This window comes from Podarcis raffonei, chromosome 2 (assembly GCF_027172205.1).
Source record: "Podarcis raffonei isolate rPodRaf1 chromosome 2, rPodRaf1.pri, whole genome shotgun sequence".
In the NCBI taxonomy this organism is placed as follows: Eukaryota; Metazoa; Chordata; class Lepidosauria; order Squamata; family Lacertidae; genus Podarcis; species Podarcis raffonei.
This window is the reverse complement of record NC_070603.1, coordinates 77781564-77796326: the sequence shown is the minus strand read 5'-3', so window position 1 is coordinate 77796326 and position 14763 is coordinate 77781564. Positions and strand designations below refer to the sequence as shown.

Sequence of the window (14763 nt, the reverse complement as noted above, 5' to 3'; positions counted from 1 at the left end):
TAGAATGCACAAGGAAGTCAAAGTGCACAGTACACCAACATGGTACAGCAACTGAACTTCAAGCATGCTGAAGCGCAACCCAGTTTTTGCAGCTGCGGCTATGCCCCATCAGCAGCAACAGCACCAAAGGGAGTTACACAGAGAGTAGGAAGAGCAAATATGTGATCCCTTTTGCAAATGGGCTGCTTCAGCACAGGGACAGAACTGAATGAATATTCAAACTGCATCCACTCAGTCCTAATAAAAGCAAGGCCATTAAAACGATCGATTTTCAAAGTATCACACCTTGTGCATACAGCCTCCGCATAAAATCTCTTCTTACTGGACTCATTCTGTACCAGCAGTTACATCAAATATGCTCCGGATACACCAAGCTGGATGCTGTCCCTAATTGTGCAGTGACGTGTTAGATCCAAATTTCCTCATAAGCAGAGGACAGCATTGTCATTCGTTGCAGCACAGTTAGTCTTGCATTCAGGCTTCAGCAGGCAATTGCAGCCAGTAAGGAAGAGTCTTGCTGTGGTTGGTGCATAATGGGCCACAATTTCTATTTAATCTAGGGGCAGATCAACTCAAATTGGTAAGCTAATAGGGAGGGCAGGCTGTCCACTATCTGCACTTTTATCTGCTTTGCATGCCACAGTTGCCCTAGCAGCTTCCTGTTGATGGTGAAACCCTGTGCTGGGGGGTACAGTTTGGCTGCAGCAGGTCTCATACCAGGCAGTTTGTGGGCCAGTTCTGCCCTTGTCCCCCTGTTTTCAGGTTCTTTTCTCACCTTGGGGAGGCTCCCTGTCCATAAGCACAGTGTATTAATCCAGGTGCTATTCTATACCCACTTACCAGGAAGTGAGCCCCATTGAACTTGCAATCAGATCCATGGGGGAACTGACAAGGTGTTGATAAATTAAAATTCGGGATAGAATTAAAAGACTGAAACTTAGCCTTCCAAACCTAAGCCATTTCCCACTAACCGGCATTGTATTCCTGTGCAAAACACAAACAAAATGCTATCTGGCAGGACTGCTGAATTGACTGAGTACATGCATGTTGTCCCTAGATGGGGATGGAATTGAACATTAATTGCTTTAAAATATTTTTAACTGCACTAAAACTTTTGACTGGGCAGGATTAATAAACTTTATTAATTTAGCACAAGTTTTTAACTGTTTCCTGATAAAATTTCCTGGGCTGTAGCTGGATAGCACTACATATATCAGCAGGTTGTTGTGATTTCCACAAACCTATATGAGCAGCAACAGTTACACATACATACAAACAAAGCAGAAAGTAATGAACTTTTCAATGAACACAGGTCAGTTTGGGAAGAAAGATGTCTAGATACATGCTCTTCCCTGGAGAGTAGCATGTGATGTGCTAGTCATTACCTCCACAATCCCTACAACATTAATAGTTCACTGAAAAGTGTTGCCTTAGGGGAAGGAGATGACAGCAAGGAAATGAAAGAACAATATAAATTCAGGGGTAGATTTTAAAAATAGAAATTGAAACTTAATGGGCCACCTCCAGAGATAGTTGTGTACAACATTTTTTTCCACTTGAATAGTATCATCACTATAATGAAAAAAGTGGAGGAATATGGCACATAAGGATCCACCTTCCCCAAGGCACAGCATAATGGATGATCCTTACAGACAATGTGTGGTTCCAAAATAGATTGCACTGGTCAGGCTATGCACAATTTCATATTGCATAATGCATCTGCTTTCCACCAATTGTACCTTCTTAGGAAACACCAGTTGCTGTAACTCTGCACAGAATGATCCAGTTCTGCCAACCCAAATAGTACTTCTGCTCATACAATTCCATGCACAAGCAGCACACACCTGTGACAAGCCTGTACCATGCCCAGTAATGATTAAGTGTCAGCTGCCAGCACAGGACACTAGCAGCAGGCTGGTCCCAACACTAGCGTGAATTGCACAATGTACCAGCACTCCAAATCTAGTTCCTGATCCTATGAATTGCTGCCTCAACACTATGACTCAAGGAATTGCATAGGATTGCATACAGAACAGGAAATTAAGCAATCATTGGCATGTAATCTAGGGAAGATACTTAATGCACAGAAATGTGCGTGTGTGCATGTGGACAGCTTTCTGAGTTTGAATTCTGCATGCTAAAAAGTGCTCTGTGTGAGAGAGGGCGGAGGGGGGAGAAAGGAGAGAGAGGGGGGGAGAGAGAGGGAGGGAGAGGGAGAGAGAGGGAGAGCTCTACATATTACACTTGGAATGAATGCATGGTTCTTTTAACAGATGGCCAACATCATCAGCTTTAACTGGGCCAATCAGCTATTGCAGGCAGAAGTTATTCCAACCACTTTTATTACCATTTTATTTATTTTTTTACAGAGGATCATCCTGTAAATTCTCATCACTCTGACCATCTGTCCACTGGGATATCCCTATAGACCAAGAAAATGGGCTGTCATAAACATATCTATATGTGATCCACCATATGTATTGCTTGATTCCCTATAAAAAGTAGATTCAAGAAAAGCAATGAAAACATTCCTAACGAGCAATGTATATGTACATGCTGTAACATAGTCTAAAGACGGACTTGCAATAGACGCTCTCTTTTGGTTTCTATACAAAACAGATATGCAAATGAGAAATAGTAAGTTTTCTAAGGAGATTTATTGCCAACATAAGCCTTGCAAAGGAATAAAAGTGACAAAACTAAAGATAATCATCAATGCATCCTCATCTCAAGAACAGAAATAAAGTTAAGTGTTTAAAGACTGGGAAAGGGTAGATTTGAGATGTGTAAGGGAGGCATAGACAATGTACAGCTGGGGGGGGGGGTAGGAGTAAGAAAAATTTAATCACAACTAAAATATATTTGAAACACTGTTGAAACACATTGCAAAATATCCTGACTGTCTGCAAAACCTAAAAGGTTGAGATTAATATTATTGGGACCAAAGTTGATTATCACCTTGGAAGGAAAGGGGCTCGGTAAGAGATGGAAACACTTGGTATGCCCACCCACATTTATTTGGCTTTAAAAGCCTGATCCTTAGCTTAAGGTTAGTGATCACTTAGATTAATGATTAGAATAATAATAATAATAATAATAATAATAATAATAATAATAATAATACCACCCTATATCCGGAGGCCTCGGGGCTGTTCACAGAATAAAATCTAAACGTGTATAATGAAGGCACCAGGTGAACTTCCCTGGGGAGAGCATTTCACAGATGGGGAGCCACTGCAAAGAAGGCCCATTCTCGTGTTGCCACCCTCTAGACCTCTCGAGGAGGAGACACACAAAGGAAGGCCCCAGAAGATGATCTTAGGGTCCTGGTAGGTTCATATGGAAAGATGCGGTCTTTGAGGAATTGCAGGCCTGAGCCATTTAAGGCTTTGAATTGGGCCCAGAAACTAATTGGTAGCCAGTGCAGTCGGACCAGGATCAGTGTAATATGCTCAAACTGTCTTGCTCTGGTGAATAACCTGGCCGATGAATTCTGCACTTGAAGTTTCCAAACCATCTTCAGAGGCAGCCCTACGTATAACACATTGCAGTAATCTAACCTTGTGGTTACCAGAGCATAGACAACAGTAGTTACGCTATCCCTGACCAGATAAGGGTGTAGCTGGGCCACCAACCGAAGCTGATGGCACTCTGGGCCACTGAGGCCACCTGAACCTCGAGCGACAGCAAAGGATCCAGGAGTACCCCCAAGCTACGAGCCTGCTCCTTCAGAAGAAGTGCAACCCAGGTGATCTCCCACCCATCCAGTCTAGGGAACCACCCACTAACAGTGCCTCAGTCTTATCTGGATTGAGTTTCAGTTTGTTGACTCATCTAGTCCATTACCAAGGCAAGACACTGGTCCAGCACATCTACTGCCTCACTTGCAGATGTAAATGAGGAATAGAGCTGAGTGTCATCAGCATACTGCTGACAGTGCACTCTGAACCTCCAGATATCGCCACCCAGCGGTTTCATGTAGATGTTAAATAACATAGGGGATAGGATTGAACCCCACATTGAAGGTCCCATGGGGCTGAAAAGCATGATATGTCTAATAATAATACTAAGGGATACCTCTCTGTGATGTTAGATCCATAACACATCTGGGGTGAGGTGACACACCACTGAACTTTATCACTGTTCCATGACATTGTCACATGACATTAGGATAGATGTTAAAAACTGAGAGAAAATTAAAGGACTGTACATACGCTAAAATAATTTCCTTCATATTAAATGTTTAGAGGAAATGAAATAAAATTGGCATAATCAAAAGCAGTTAACCCAAGTGAGTATTAGTAAAGAAAATAGTTTTACCTTCATTTTCTTCTCCAGGTGGATGGTAAAATGAGAGCCCAAGAGATATGATGGCTGCTATTTCCAAAATGATAAGAGTCACATCCTGTAATGCTTCCCAGACTAACTGTAAGAAAGTTTTTGGCTTCTTTGGAGGTATAAAGTTTTTCCCAAAAATTAGCTTTCTTTTATCTAAGTCAGCAGCAGTGCCAGGCAATCCTATAAATAAATGAAACAAAATGGTTTAAAAGTGACTGCCAAGTATGTCGACAAACACATAAACTGCATTTTCAAAGTACAGCTTCAGATTTTCATTACAGCATTTCTGGTTTATTAGACTTCTGCTTTTACTATTCTCTTTTGGCAAGATCAGATTCTGCTAATGTATTACAGAGAGCTCTATTTATTTAGAGAACTGTTTTAGGAATACAGTTCCTTAGCAACTTTTTATTACACTGAAAGAGAAAATTGATTTACTAAAGGGAATTTACAGAGAAGGGTATCATTCATCTAGTGATCACACAGAATACTGGGAAGAACAGAAACAACAACAAAATAGATTAACAAATTAATGGCATGTAAATAATTCAAAAGTCCCTGTATAAGGCTCAGTAGCAAAGGAGAGAAAGCCACAGAAAATAATATTGGATGAAATAACTAACCTCGAGCCACATCCAATGGTGGATTTGGGTAAGCAGAAAAAAACTTCTGCAAGGTGAGACACACATTTTTTTACTGACTCTCCATAACAATTGCTGCCCTCCATGCAATATCCTATACTCAGGAACAGCTATTTGAGTAGCAGAGTAGAAATAAGGGATTGGCAAAAATTGTGTACCAAACCTTGTACAAGTGGAAATGTTTTTCACTAGTAATACCCATCATCAGATGCTAGCTCTTATTTTCAATTTAGCATTATACAACACCTGGAAAACTGTATGTGCTCTCTAGTTTATTAATCCCCACATATTGCATATTTTAGATGTTATTATTCTTCCATTTACAGATAAGAAACTGATACATTTGCATCCGTTGAGATTCAGTTAATTCATGGCTTAATCTGAACGGGGAATCTGTCCCCTAATTAACTATCTTCAGTTCCACCGGTCAGAACATCCTCAGGCTGTGTGAAATGGTATGCTTACAATCTCATACAAAACTAACACTATGTGACATGGGATACTGTGCGGAGCATAGAAAACATAAAAGGCAGAAATGTGAAAGATTTGAGCAGCAATGAGTTCTTAGATGGGGAAGAGCATGTGGCAGGAAACAGGGAATAAGCTTGTATCTGGGAAGGATACATTTTAGCACCATTTTCTGTTTCTACCACTCTGTACAATAAGACTAGCACTGTCGGAAGTACATACAGTGGTACCTCAGGTTAAGAAGTTAATTTGTTCTGGGGGTCCGTTCTTAACCTGAAACTGTTCTTAACTGAAGCACCACTTTAGCTAATGGGGCCTCCCGCTGCCGCTGCTGCAGCACGATTTCTGTTCTCATCCTGAAGCAAAGTTCTTAACCCAAGGTACTATTTCTGGGTTAGCAGAGCCTGTAACCTGAAGCGTCTGTAACCCGAGGTACCACTGTATGAGCTTGGAGTTTGATTTTCTTTTGTATGATTTTTTTTTTAATGCATGTACCATACATACATTTACAACAACTTCAGAAATACATAGAGTGCGCACACGTACACACACAACACATTTCACCAGGCCTTTTTCATTTTGTTTTTTGTTTTCCTTCCGTATGCCCTACTCCCAGATTCCTTTGAAAACGAGGGAGAAAGAAAGCTGTCCCTTTTTTTGCCTTTTAAAAGCTGTGTGTCTCTCCCTTTATCTTCTCTTATGCTTCTACCCACATACACCAGATAACCAATATTTCAATTTAAACAGCAATGGAGGGTGTGGGATAAAGGTAAGATAAGGAGAGAGCTTTATCTTTAGGTAGCTCAACACGCAAGGCAAGTGTGGAATCTATTCCAAGCACAAAAGAATGCAAGAGCCCTGCTTGATAAAACCAGTGGGCCCATGGATGGATGGATGGATGGATGGATGGATGGATGGATAGATAGATAGATGATAGATGATAGCTAGCTAGCTAGATAGATAGATGCTATGTATTTAGTACCATCTGCCAAATAAAAATATAGTTTTGTGGACATTATCAGATCCCCAATGTAACACACAACAGTGTTTCTATTTTTAATTATATCTATTTTTAATCTTGTATCATTCATTTGCCAAATACTTTAAAAGGGGAGAAGGTTCTTTGTACAGTGTGATATACATGTGTGCAAGTATTTTATAAAGGCTTACTAGCATCAGCACAGTTTTATTTTGTAATCTGTTTTGAAATTATGTGGGAGGATGAAATATTATGATTACTTTGAATGATTTAAACTGTTCCCTGCAGTGCTGCATAGTGTACTAAATTCACTCATGTCTTTGATGCGTAAGCCAGGGGCTTCACTGGACCAATACATTTCAGCATTGCTCTTATTTTTTTCAATCTCTCTCTCTCTGTCACACAGAAGAAAAAAACATAATATAATTAATTATTCTGTCACTCCCTCCAGCTACTGAACAGTTTACTATACAGTGCATTTAAAAAGCCATCAGTTGACTAGTCCTTGATGCTGCATGGAAAACCTGGCATAAACAATTCCACAGCAACAGTTTGGGGTAACACAAACAGCACAATTTCATGAGAAGCTAAAGTGTATACTTTCAGGAATTCTGAATTGGTCATTGATTCCTACCCCACCCAAATGGAAATACACTTACAAGACCAGCTGCTGGGAGATACAGCATGTTTTAAAAGCTGTTTAGGAAAATGCTTTCAAAATGATGTGCGTGGATTTCTTTTTCCAAAAGCATAACTGAGGGATTACACACACTCTCTCTCTCTCTCTCTCTCTCTCTCTCTCTATATATATATATATATATATATACCGGTAAACATCTTGAACTATCAGTCTGGACTGAAGGCAATCCAACGCAAAGCACAATGATCTCACCGATCCTACAGTGCTGATGTACTGGCCAGAAGAATTCACAGATATTTAATCCAACAACTGAATTAAAAGCCTATTAAACTGATTGCTAGGCATTAAGGTGAAATACAATAGAAAGGCAAGGGAAGTGGGTGGCGCAGTGGTATAAACCACTGAGCCTAGGGCTTGCTGATCGGAAGGTCGGCGGTTTGAATGCCCACGACGGGGTGAGCTCCCGTTGCTCTGTCCCAGCTCCTACCAACCTAGCATGTCAAAGTGCAAGTAGATAAATAGGTACCCCTCCGGAGGGAAGGTAAACAGCGTTTCCGTGCGCTGCTCTGGTTCACCAGAAGCAGCTTAGTCATGCTGGCCACATGACCCGGAAGCTGTCTGCGGACAAACGGCGGCTCCCTCGGCCTATAGAGTGAGATGAGTGCTGCAACCCCGGAGTCGCCCACAACTGGACCTAATGGTCAGGGGTACCTTTACCTTTACCTTTATAATATAATGACAGGGGAAAGATGATGAAATCATGGTGGGATCTGAAGTGTTGCTTCATGTCGGGGATGAGCAACATTTCTTCTGTCAAAGGGCTTCATTCCTCAGGGTAATATTTGGGAGCTATTTGCCAACAGCAAGTGGAGCCAAAGTCAGCAGTGGACAAGACCAGAATCAAAATGTATGGGGTCAACATTTTCCCTCCTCTCCTGTCATCCTTTCTCTGCTTGTGTCTTTCTCTTTCTGTCACCTCCTTATCTGCACCTCTTTCTTTCTTTCTTTCTTTCTTTCTTTCTTTCTTTCCCTCCCTTCCTACTTGGGCCTGCCCTGTGGACTGTCAGGATAAGAACACATCTCTCTTGCTAGACATCAGAAGTAAACATCCCAGGGGTGGTCTGACCTAGGAAGAATAGAGCAGAACTACTACTTTCCTCAGTTGGGACACTATATTTCCATTGAAGCAGCATAGTGTTTGTTGCTGCTGCATCACACTGTTGACTCATATTAAGCTGGTGGCCTACTAAGACCTCTAGATCCTTGCCGTGTGTAAAACTGGCATTTGTGCAGCTGGTTCTTCCTGCCTAAGTGTATAACCTTGCATTTGTCCCTAGTGTAATTCATTTCGTTAGTTTGGGCCCAGTCCTCCAATCGGTTAAGGTAATCTTGAATCCTGATTCATTGGCTAGTTTGCTGCAAATTTGATGAGCAAACACCCCCCATCCCTAAAAAACACCTTCATCTATGTCACTTATAAAGACATTGAACAACAACAGGCCCTGGACAGAATCCTATGGCAACCCACTTGTAATTTGAATCCATTTGGTTTACACAAGAAAGGAGATTCTGGCTGAACATCCGGAAGAACTTTCTGACAGTAAGACCTGTTTAACAGTGGAACAATCTCCCTCAGGAGGTGGTGGACCTCCCTTGGAGGTTTTTAAGAAGAGTTTGGATGGTCATCTGACATGTATGCCTCAGTTTAGATTCTCTGCATCGCAGGGGACTAGATGACCCCTGGGATCCCTTGCAATACTACAATTCTATGTATGTGCATTAGGGGTATGAAGCAACCACAAGATTTTCCTTGCTTCTGTCTGTAGCATTTGGAACCCCACCACCCACCCCTTTCCTCCACATTATAGTGTTGCCTGCATGTATTGGCCAGTATCTCTTTTTCGTTTCTTTGTCAAATTCAATTTTTTTGCCATATTCTTTTTCTCTCCTCCCCTTTTTTCATATGCCACACTCACTTTAGTATTGCCTGCTTTTAATAAGAAAAAACTAAAACACGCTAAACACACACACACCCCAATTAAATATGTAGCTGCAATGCAGCATTCTGTGTCTAATGCTGCTTCAGAGCTGAAGGATACAGCAACAGAGCCTCTTAACCTGAACTGCCATTATTCATTTACAGCCTCAGTGTCACTGAAGGATAAACATTTTTTAAAATTAATTCAGCCCTCCATTCTTTATTCTGCTTCATCTACTAAGAGAAAACCAACATCTGAATAATAATTCTTTCAGGAACCTTTACTGAATATTCTGGATATGCCCTTGTTCCAGAGCTGGTGAATGAAGTCCCCCTGTCCACAAGACCTTCCTAGCAATTCCAACAGAAGATGGAAATCCATTATGTGCTCTGCTTTGCATATTCATATCTTCTCCAGACTGAATAGGGCAGCAATGTACACACAATAAATTCTTGTTCACCTTTGAGCCACACCGGTTTCTGGTAGTTCTTGGTATTTAATTGAACTCAATGAAGCGTGTGTGTGTGTGTGTGTGTGTGTGTGTGTGTGTAACCAACTGCAAGAGTGCCTACATAATCGCTACTATTAATAAACTTACAGCATCTTCAAATTTTAATTAAATCTCACCTCACATTTGGTGTGCTCTGCTTCAGTAGGCAAGTCAAAACAGCTCTGAAACTGGAAACAGGATCTTCCCACACAAGTGTACCCAGGTGTTTAAAGGTATGTGTCTACAATCACGTACGATAGTGATGCATATAGTATGTTAGGGTTACCATATTTTGAAGAGCAAAAATAAAAAAGAGGGCAGATTTGCCAGGACTCATTTGTAGGTGGGCCGGGGGGGGGGCAGGGGGGAGGAAGGAGGAAGATAAAATAGTAGTAATACTGTGGGTGCAGTAAAAGATAAAATGTGTGTGGGAATATTTAAAAATGGAAATAAAACATGGAAATGAAAGTAAAAAATAAAAGGGGGCCCCCGATATATAGGAAGAAGGGGATTCCCCGCCCCGAAGAGAAAAGGAAGAAAAGGGGGGAGGCGATGAGTAAAAATGCAAAAACAAACCGAAAAAGGAGGGGGAAGGTTTTTTAAGTTTAATTTAATTTATTAAAATAAGGATAAGGATGGTTATTGCCACATCCGGAGGTTGGAGCCATTCCTGAGGGCTAGGGGAGCATCCTAAAGGGAAGCCCTCATTGTCTCAGGCTTAGCTTCCCCTGCCATTTTCAGTCTCTTCTGCACTTGCCCACCAATAAATAATAATAATAATAATAGGGACGAATCCAAGCAACCCAAGGCAAAACAAATTACACATCAATAGGACTGCGGTGGGGCGTCCAATCCACAGCAACAGGCTCCTGGGGCTTAGCTGCCTGGGGATCAATGAAGCAGCTGCGGTTCTGGTGGAAGCAGCACCAGGAGCTGCCACACTCCTTCTCCTGTGCCTTGTGGGTTTTGGCTCACAGCCACAGCTTTCTGGTGGTGGGTTTGCTCTCTCCGGTGGCACAACCGCTGCTTCCCTTCACAGACTGCCAGGGGGGCCGTGGGAGGGGGGCTTGGAACTTGCTGGGGACTCGTGCCTCACTGCCCCACGAAGGAGTGTCCTAGGGCTACAGCCAAGGCCCTAAAATTAGGATTAACCGCACCTGGTTGTTTGCACAGGAAATGAGGAAAACCAAAACCACCAGGGTCTCACCTTGGCCTGCCACCAGCCAGGGCTTCCCCACACACCCAAGCCCCACTAGAGCATGCCAGGCCCTGGTCGAGAAAGCCCTTTCCCCGCGCTGCACCTGCTCCTTCATGCCCTGGTGCCAGCCATGCTTCTCCAGCTGCTCGCCCTGCTCAACCTGAGCCAGGCACCACGGATGGGAGGCGCCCCAATGGCTTGGGGAGTCTTGGCGGCATGCAGAGGGAGCAGCCTCTCGAATGAGGTGCCTCGGGTGTGGACCCAGAGAGTCCAGAGGTAGACCCGTGGTGCCAGTAGAAGGTGCTGGGCAAAGGCCCCAGTGGCGGAAGAGTGGCAGGGATGCAGGGTAGGTGCCCGGAGCAGGGCTTTCAATGTGTGCCACGGAGCTGCAAAGCGCCCCGCTTGCCCAGGCGTGCCCAGTGACAAACGTGCTTCTCAATGGCAGTGTCCTCCTGGAGTGGGGCTGGCCTCCTCTGCTGGCTGAAGAAAACGAGGGCCACAAGGCTCCTGTTTCCACTGCTGAGGTTGACCTGCTACCAAACAAAAAAACCTGGACATTTTGCCAAGTTTAAAAAAATCCCCCTGGACCCAGATTTTACCCCCCCCCCAAAAAAGAGGACATGTCTGGGAAAATCTGGACATATGGCAACCCTATTGTATGTGTTCACCATTGCCATATTTGGACCTTTGGTATTTCGTGTGGAATGCAGCATAGTGCTGGTTGTCCCCTCACTGGAAGCAATTTTGTTTCCTGATGGAACAATCTCCCCCTACGCTGGTTTCTGCTAGTGGAACAGGTTAGTTGAATCCAGCACTAATTTTATATCGATATAACCAGATATACCTTTCAATAACAATTGTTCTTTTGGTGACATGCAAAAACTATAAAATCAGTTTAAAACCACAAGATCCACATAAGTATATCTATATATCAGCACTCCCACTAAACCATTTTAAATCAGAGAAGATGTCTTAAAATCAAGACAACCAGCAATTACAGTAACACAAGCCAAACAAGTTCCACAACAACATTAAACGATAGCATAATACTAGAGAGATTAGAAGAACAGAGTCCAAAGGCCTGCAAAAATCAGGTTGGGTTTTTTGTTGCCGAAAAGACATTAAAGTGTGCACAGGATGAACCCCTCCAAGGAGAGGAATCTATCAAAAGGGGCCAGTGCTGAGAAGGCTATTTCTCTGTTAGGGTGTTTAGAGAAGGGCCTCCATTGATCACCCAAGTATACTGGGTAGATAGGGTAGCAGAAAAAAGCAAAGAAAATAAAATTGGTGAAATGTGGCAGAAACAAAGCTACTTATTTTGAATTGGGTGAAAAGCTGAGAAATCATCAATTCAAAAAAGCCCAAGTCCATGTAGGAAGGATGTAGGATGCTGCAGCCTGAAGCCATGAAAGCTTTAGAAGTCAGAACAAGCACTTTGAATTGGTCCAGAAATGTATTGGGATTCAGTGGAGATGAATTATTATTATCCTTATTTCAATTTATATGCCATCCTTTTTGAAAAGATTTCAGGGTGGTGTACAACATTAGAAACACATTACAAAACATCAATGATTAAAACATAACAACTGTTTAATGCAATGCTGCTGCAGTTACAGTAGTGCAAGGCCATTTTTGTCAGAAAGGATGCTTGTGTCTCAACTGAAAAGGATGAACAACCCCAACTTGCCAACGTGATTCTCTAGGGGAAGCACAACCTCCTCAAGAACCACTCCAATTGAATTTCTACTTTTTATTAACAGTATTCATTTTAATATGTAGAGATTTGGTCCAGAGATTCTGAGAGTAGATTTCCACCCATGGAATCTTTCTCACACACATAAGGAGGGAAAGATGATTTCTCACTTCTGCCAATTCCCCCTCCCCACTGTAGTCCTCCAGAAATCTGCTCTGAAACAGTATAGGAAGCTATATAGAAGGATGCAAGGGGAAAAGAAAATTGGTGAAAGTAATATTTTCCTTTTCCTTTCTGTAGCTTCTGTTGGATCCCCTGACTCAGTTTCAGACCCAGCATATCCCTTCTGCAAATGGAAGGATGTCCCCTCCGTTCATAGAAGGGCTACTCTGAATCCAACCCAAAATACTCAGCCTGCAGCTTCCTGTATATTATAAAAAAACATTTGGGGACAATTTCACAGCAGGCAGCTTTAAAAGCAAAACAGAGAAAGCTAATTTCAAAGAGCTGTATCAATCTATCTTTTACTTTTGAAACTCCTTAACGCTGAAACTGAATAGTTTTTAAATGGTCCAGGAGCTTCCTGGGGTCTTAAATTTATCAGGCACCTTCTCATGCCCTTGGTTTGTCCTTGAAAAGACTCTTTACAACCATGAGTCACCATTTTCCAGCATTCATATGGCTCTCAGTCAACTAAGCAGAGCAACACAGAATTAATCATACAGGGAAGTCTCTGCATAAACAACTTGGATGAAAATATGGAGGGGATGCTCATCAAATTTGCAGATGACACCAAACTGGGAGGGATAGCCAATATCAGAGAAGACAGAATCAGAGTTCAAGATGACCTTAACAGATTGGGGAACTGGGCCAAAACTACATAACAAAATTAATTTCAATAGGGACAAATGTAAAGTTCTTTTTTTTAAAAAAAAAAAAGCTTTTTATTAGTTTTCTTACATTTTACAAATAGTTCCATTTCTTACTAACAAATTACAGGCACACACACAAAATTTAAAAATAGGAAAATAATAAAAAAGGAAGAACATACATACGTCCATAAATCCATAAGTTCTTAAAAGAAAATGTAAAGTTCTCCACTTAGGCAGAGGTAAAGAGATAAAGGTAAAGGGACCCCTGACCATTACGTCCAGTCGAGGACGACTCTGGGGTTGCAGCGCTCATCTCACTTTATTGGCTGAGGGAGCCGGCGTACAGCTTCCGGGTCATGTGGCCAGCATGACTAAGCCGCTTCTGGTGAACCAGAGCAGCACACGGAAACACTGTTTACCTTCCTGCCAGAGCGTACCTATTTACCTACTTGCACTTTGACGTGCTTTTGAACTGCTAGGTTGGCAGGAGCAGGGACTGAGCAACGGGAGCTCACCCCGTCGCAAGGATTCGAACCACCAAGCTTCTGATCTGCAAGCCCTAGGCTCTGTGGTTTAACCCAGCTGCATAAACAGGGGTACCTGGTTTGCCAGTATTTATTGAAGGACCAACAACAGAATTTAACTGTTCCTTTTCAAAAACTGCTCCCATGGAAGCAAAAGCCATTCCTCTTACTATCAACAGCTTCATATGTGTAAGCAGTTGTAATTTCATCCACCCAAAGGAAACCATAGAAGAAGTTACATGCTAATAATGCAAAGATATATCTGTGACTATTTGTGGAGTCAAGGATAGTGTTAATTTCCACTCTAAGGGAAATTTCAGACATGCATTAAAAAAACCCAACCATCCACCTTGGCAGCCAGGGTCAAGCTGACCTGTACCACAGTCCAACACTGAGTAACATGCTCTTTCCAAAGGCATTATTTAGTATCCATCACCTTTTATGGGTATTGTTCACTTGAATAATTTCTGGGCATGTCATAGGACTCAAAAATCATATTGCCTTTCAGTGGTTCATAAAATTACAAGGGCCAGCTATAATTATAGCATATGGGTTTTTGGTTTTAGGAAAACAGGCTCTAAGAAATTACAGGCAGAACATAGGTTTTCCAACCAAATGGAAATGGACATATTGAAAAAGAGACGTTCAGAGCTCCAAAATTTGCAGAGATAAGGAGCACTGCAAAAGGCTTTCTGGTCAGAAGCAATTTTTAAAAGTAACCAGAGCTGCACTCTGGTTCAGATCTGTTAAGCAAGGGTCACAGTAGTCATATTGCCCACCTATTAGTGGAGTTTAATGGCTCTCTCTGCTCTGCAGATATTGTGGAAGTGCTTCTAGTGTCAACAACTTTTGGATTTGAGAAACATTAAGGTCTCAGTTACTCTTTTTAAAAACAACAGCAGCGATACAAAAACAACAAGCACTTCTTGCATATACTTCTT

General features: G+C 42.1%; 1 protein-coding gene across 11 annotated transcripts in view; it reads right to left on the bottom strand.

The window, feature by feature from the left end:
- ATP2B2 (ATPase plasma membrane Ca2+ transporting 2) overlaps positions 1-14763 on the bottom strand; it is a 387126-nt gene that overhangs the window by 96998 nt on the left and 275365 nt on the right. For all 11 annotated transcript variants that reach the window (XR_008329003.1, XR_008329002.1, XR_008329001.1 and 8 more), the window contains exon 5: positions 4321-4518. Coding sequence is in view for 8 of the 11 variants with exons in the window: in XM_053377652.1 (XP_053233627.1) it covers positions 4321-4518 (198 nt within the window). In the remaining 3 variants the exon portion in view is untranslated. The remainder of the gene's footprint in view (positions 1-4320; positions 4519-14763) is intronic.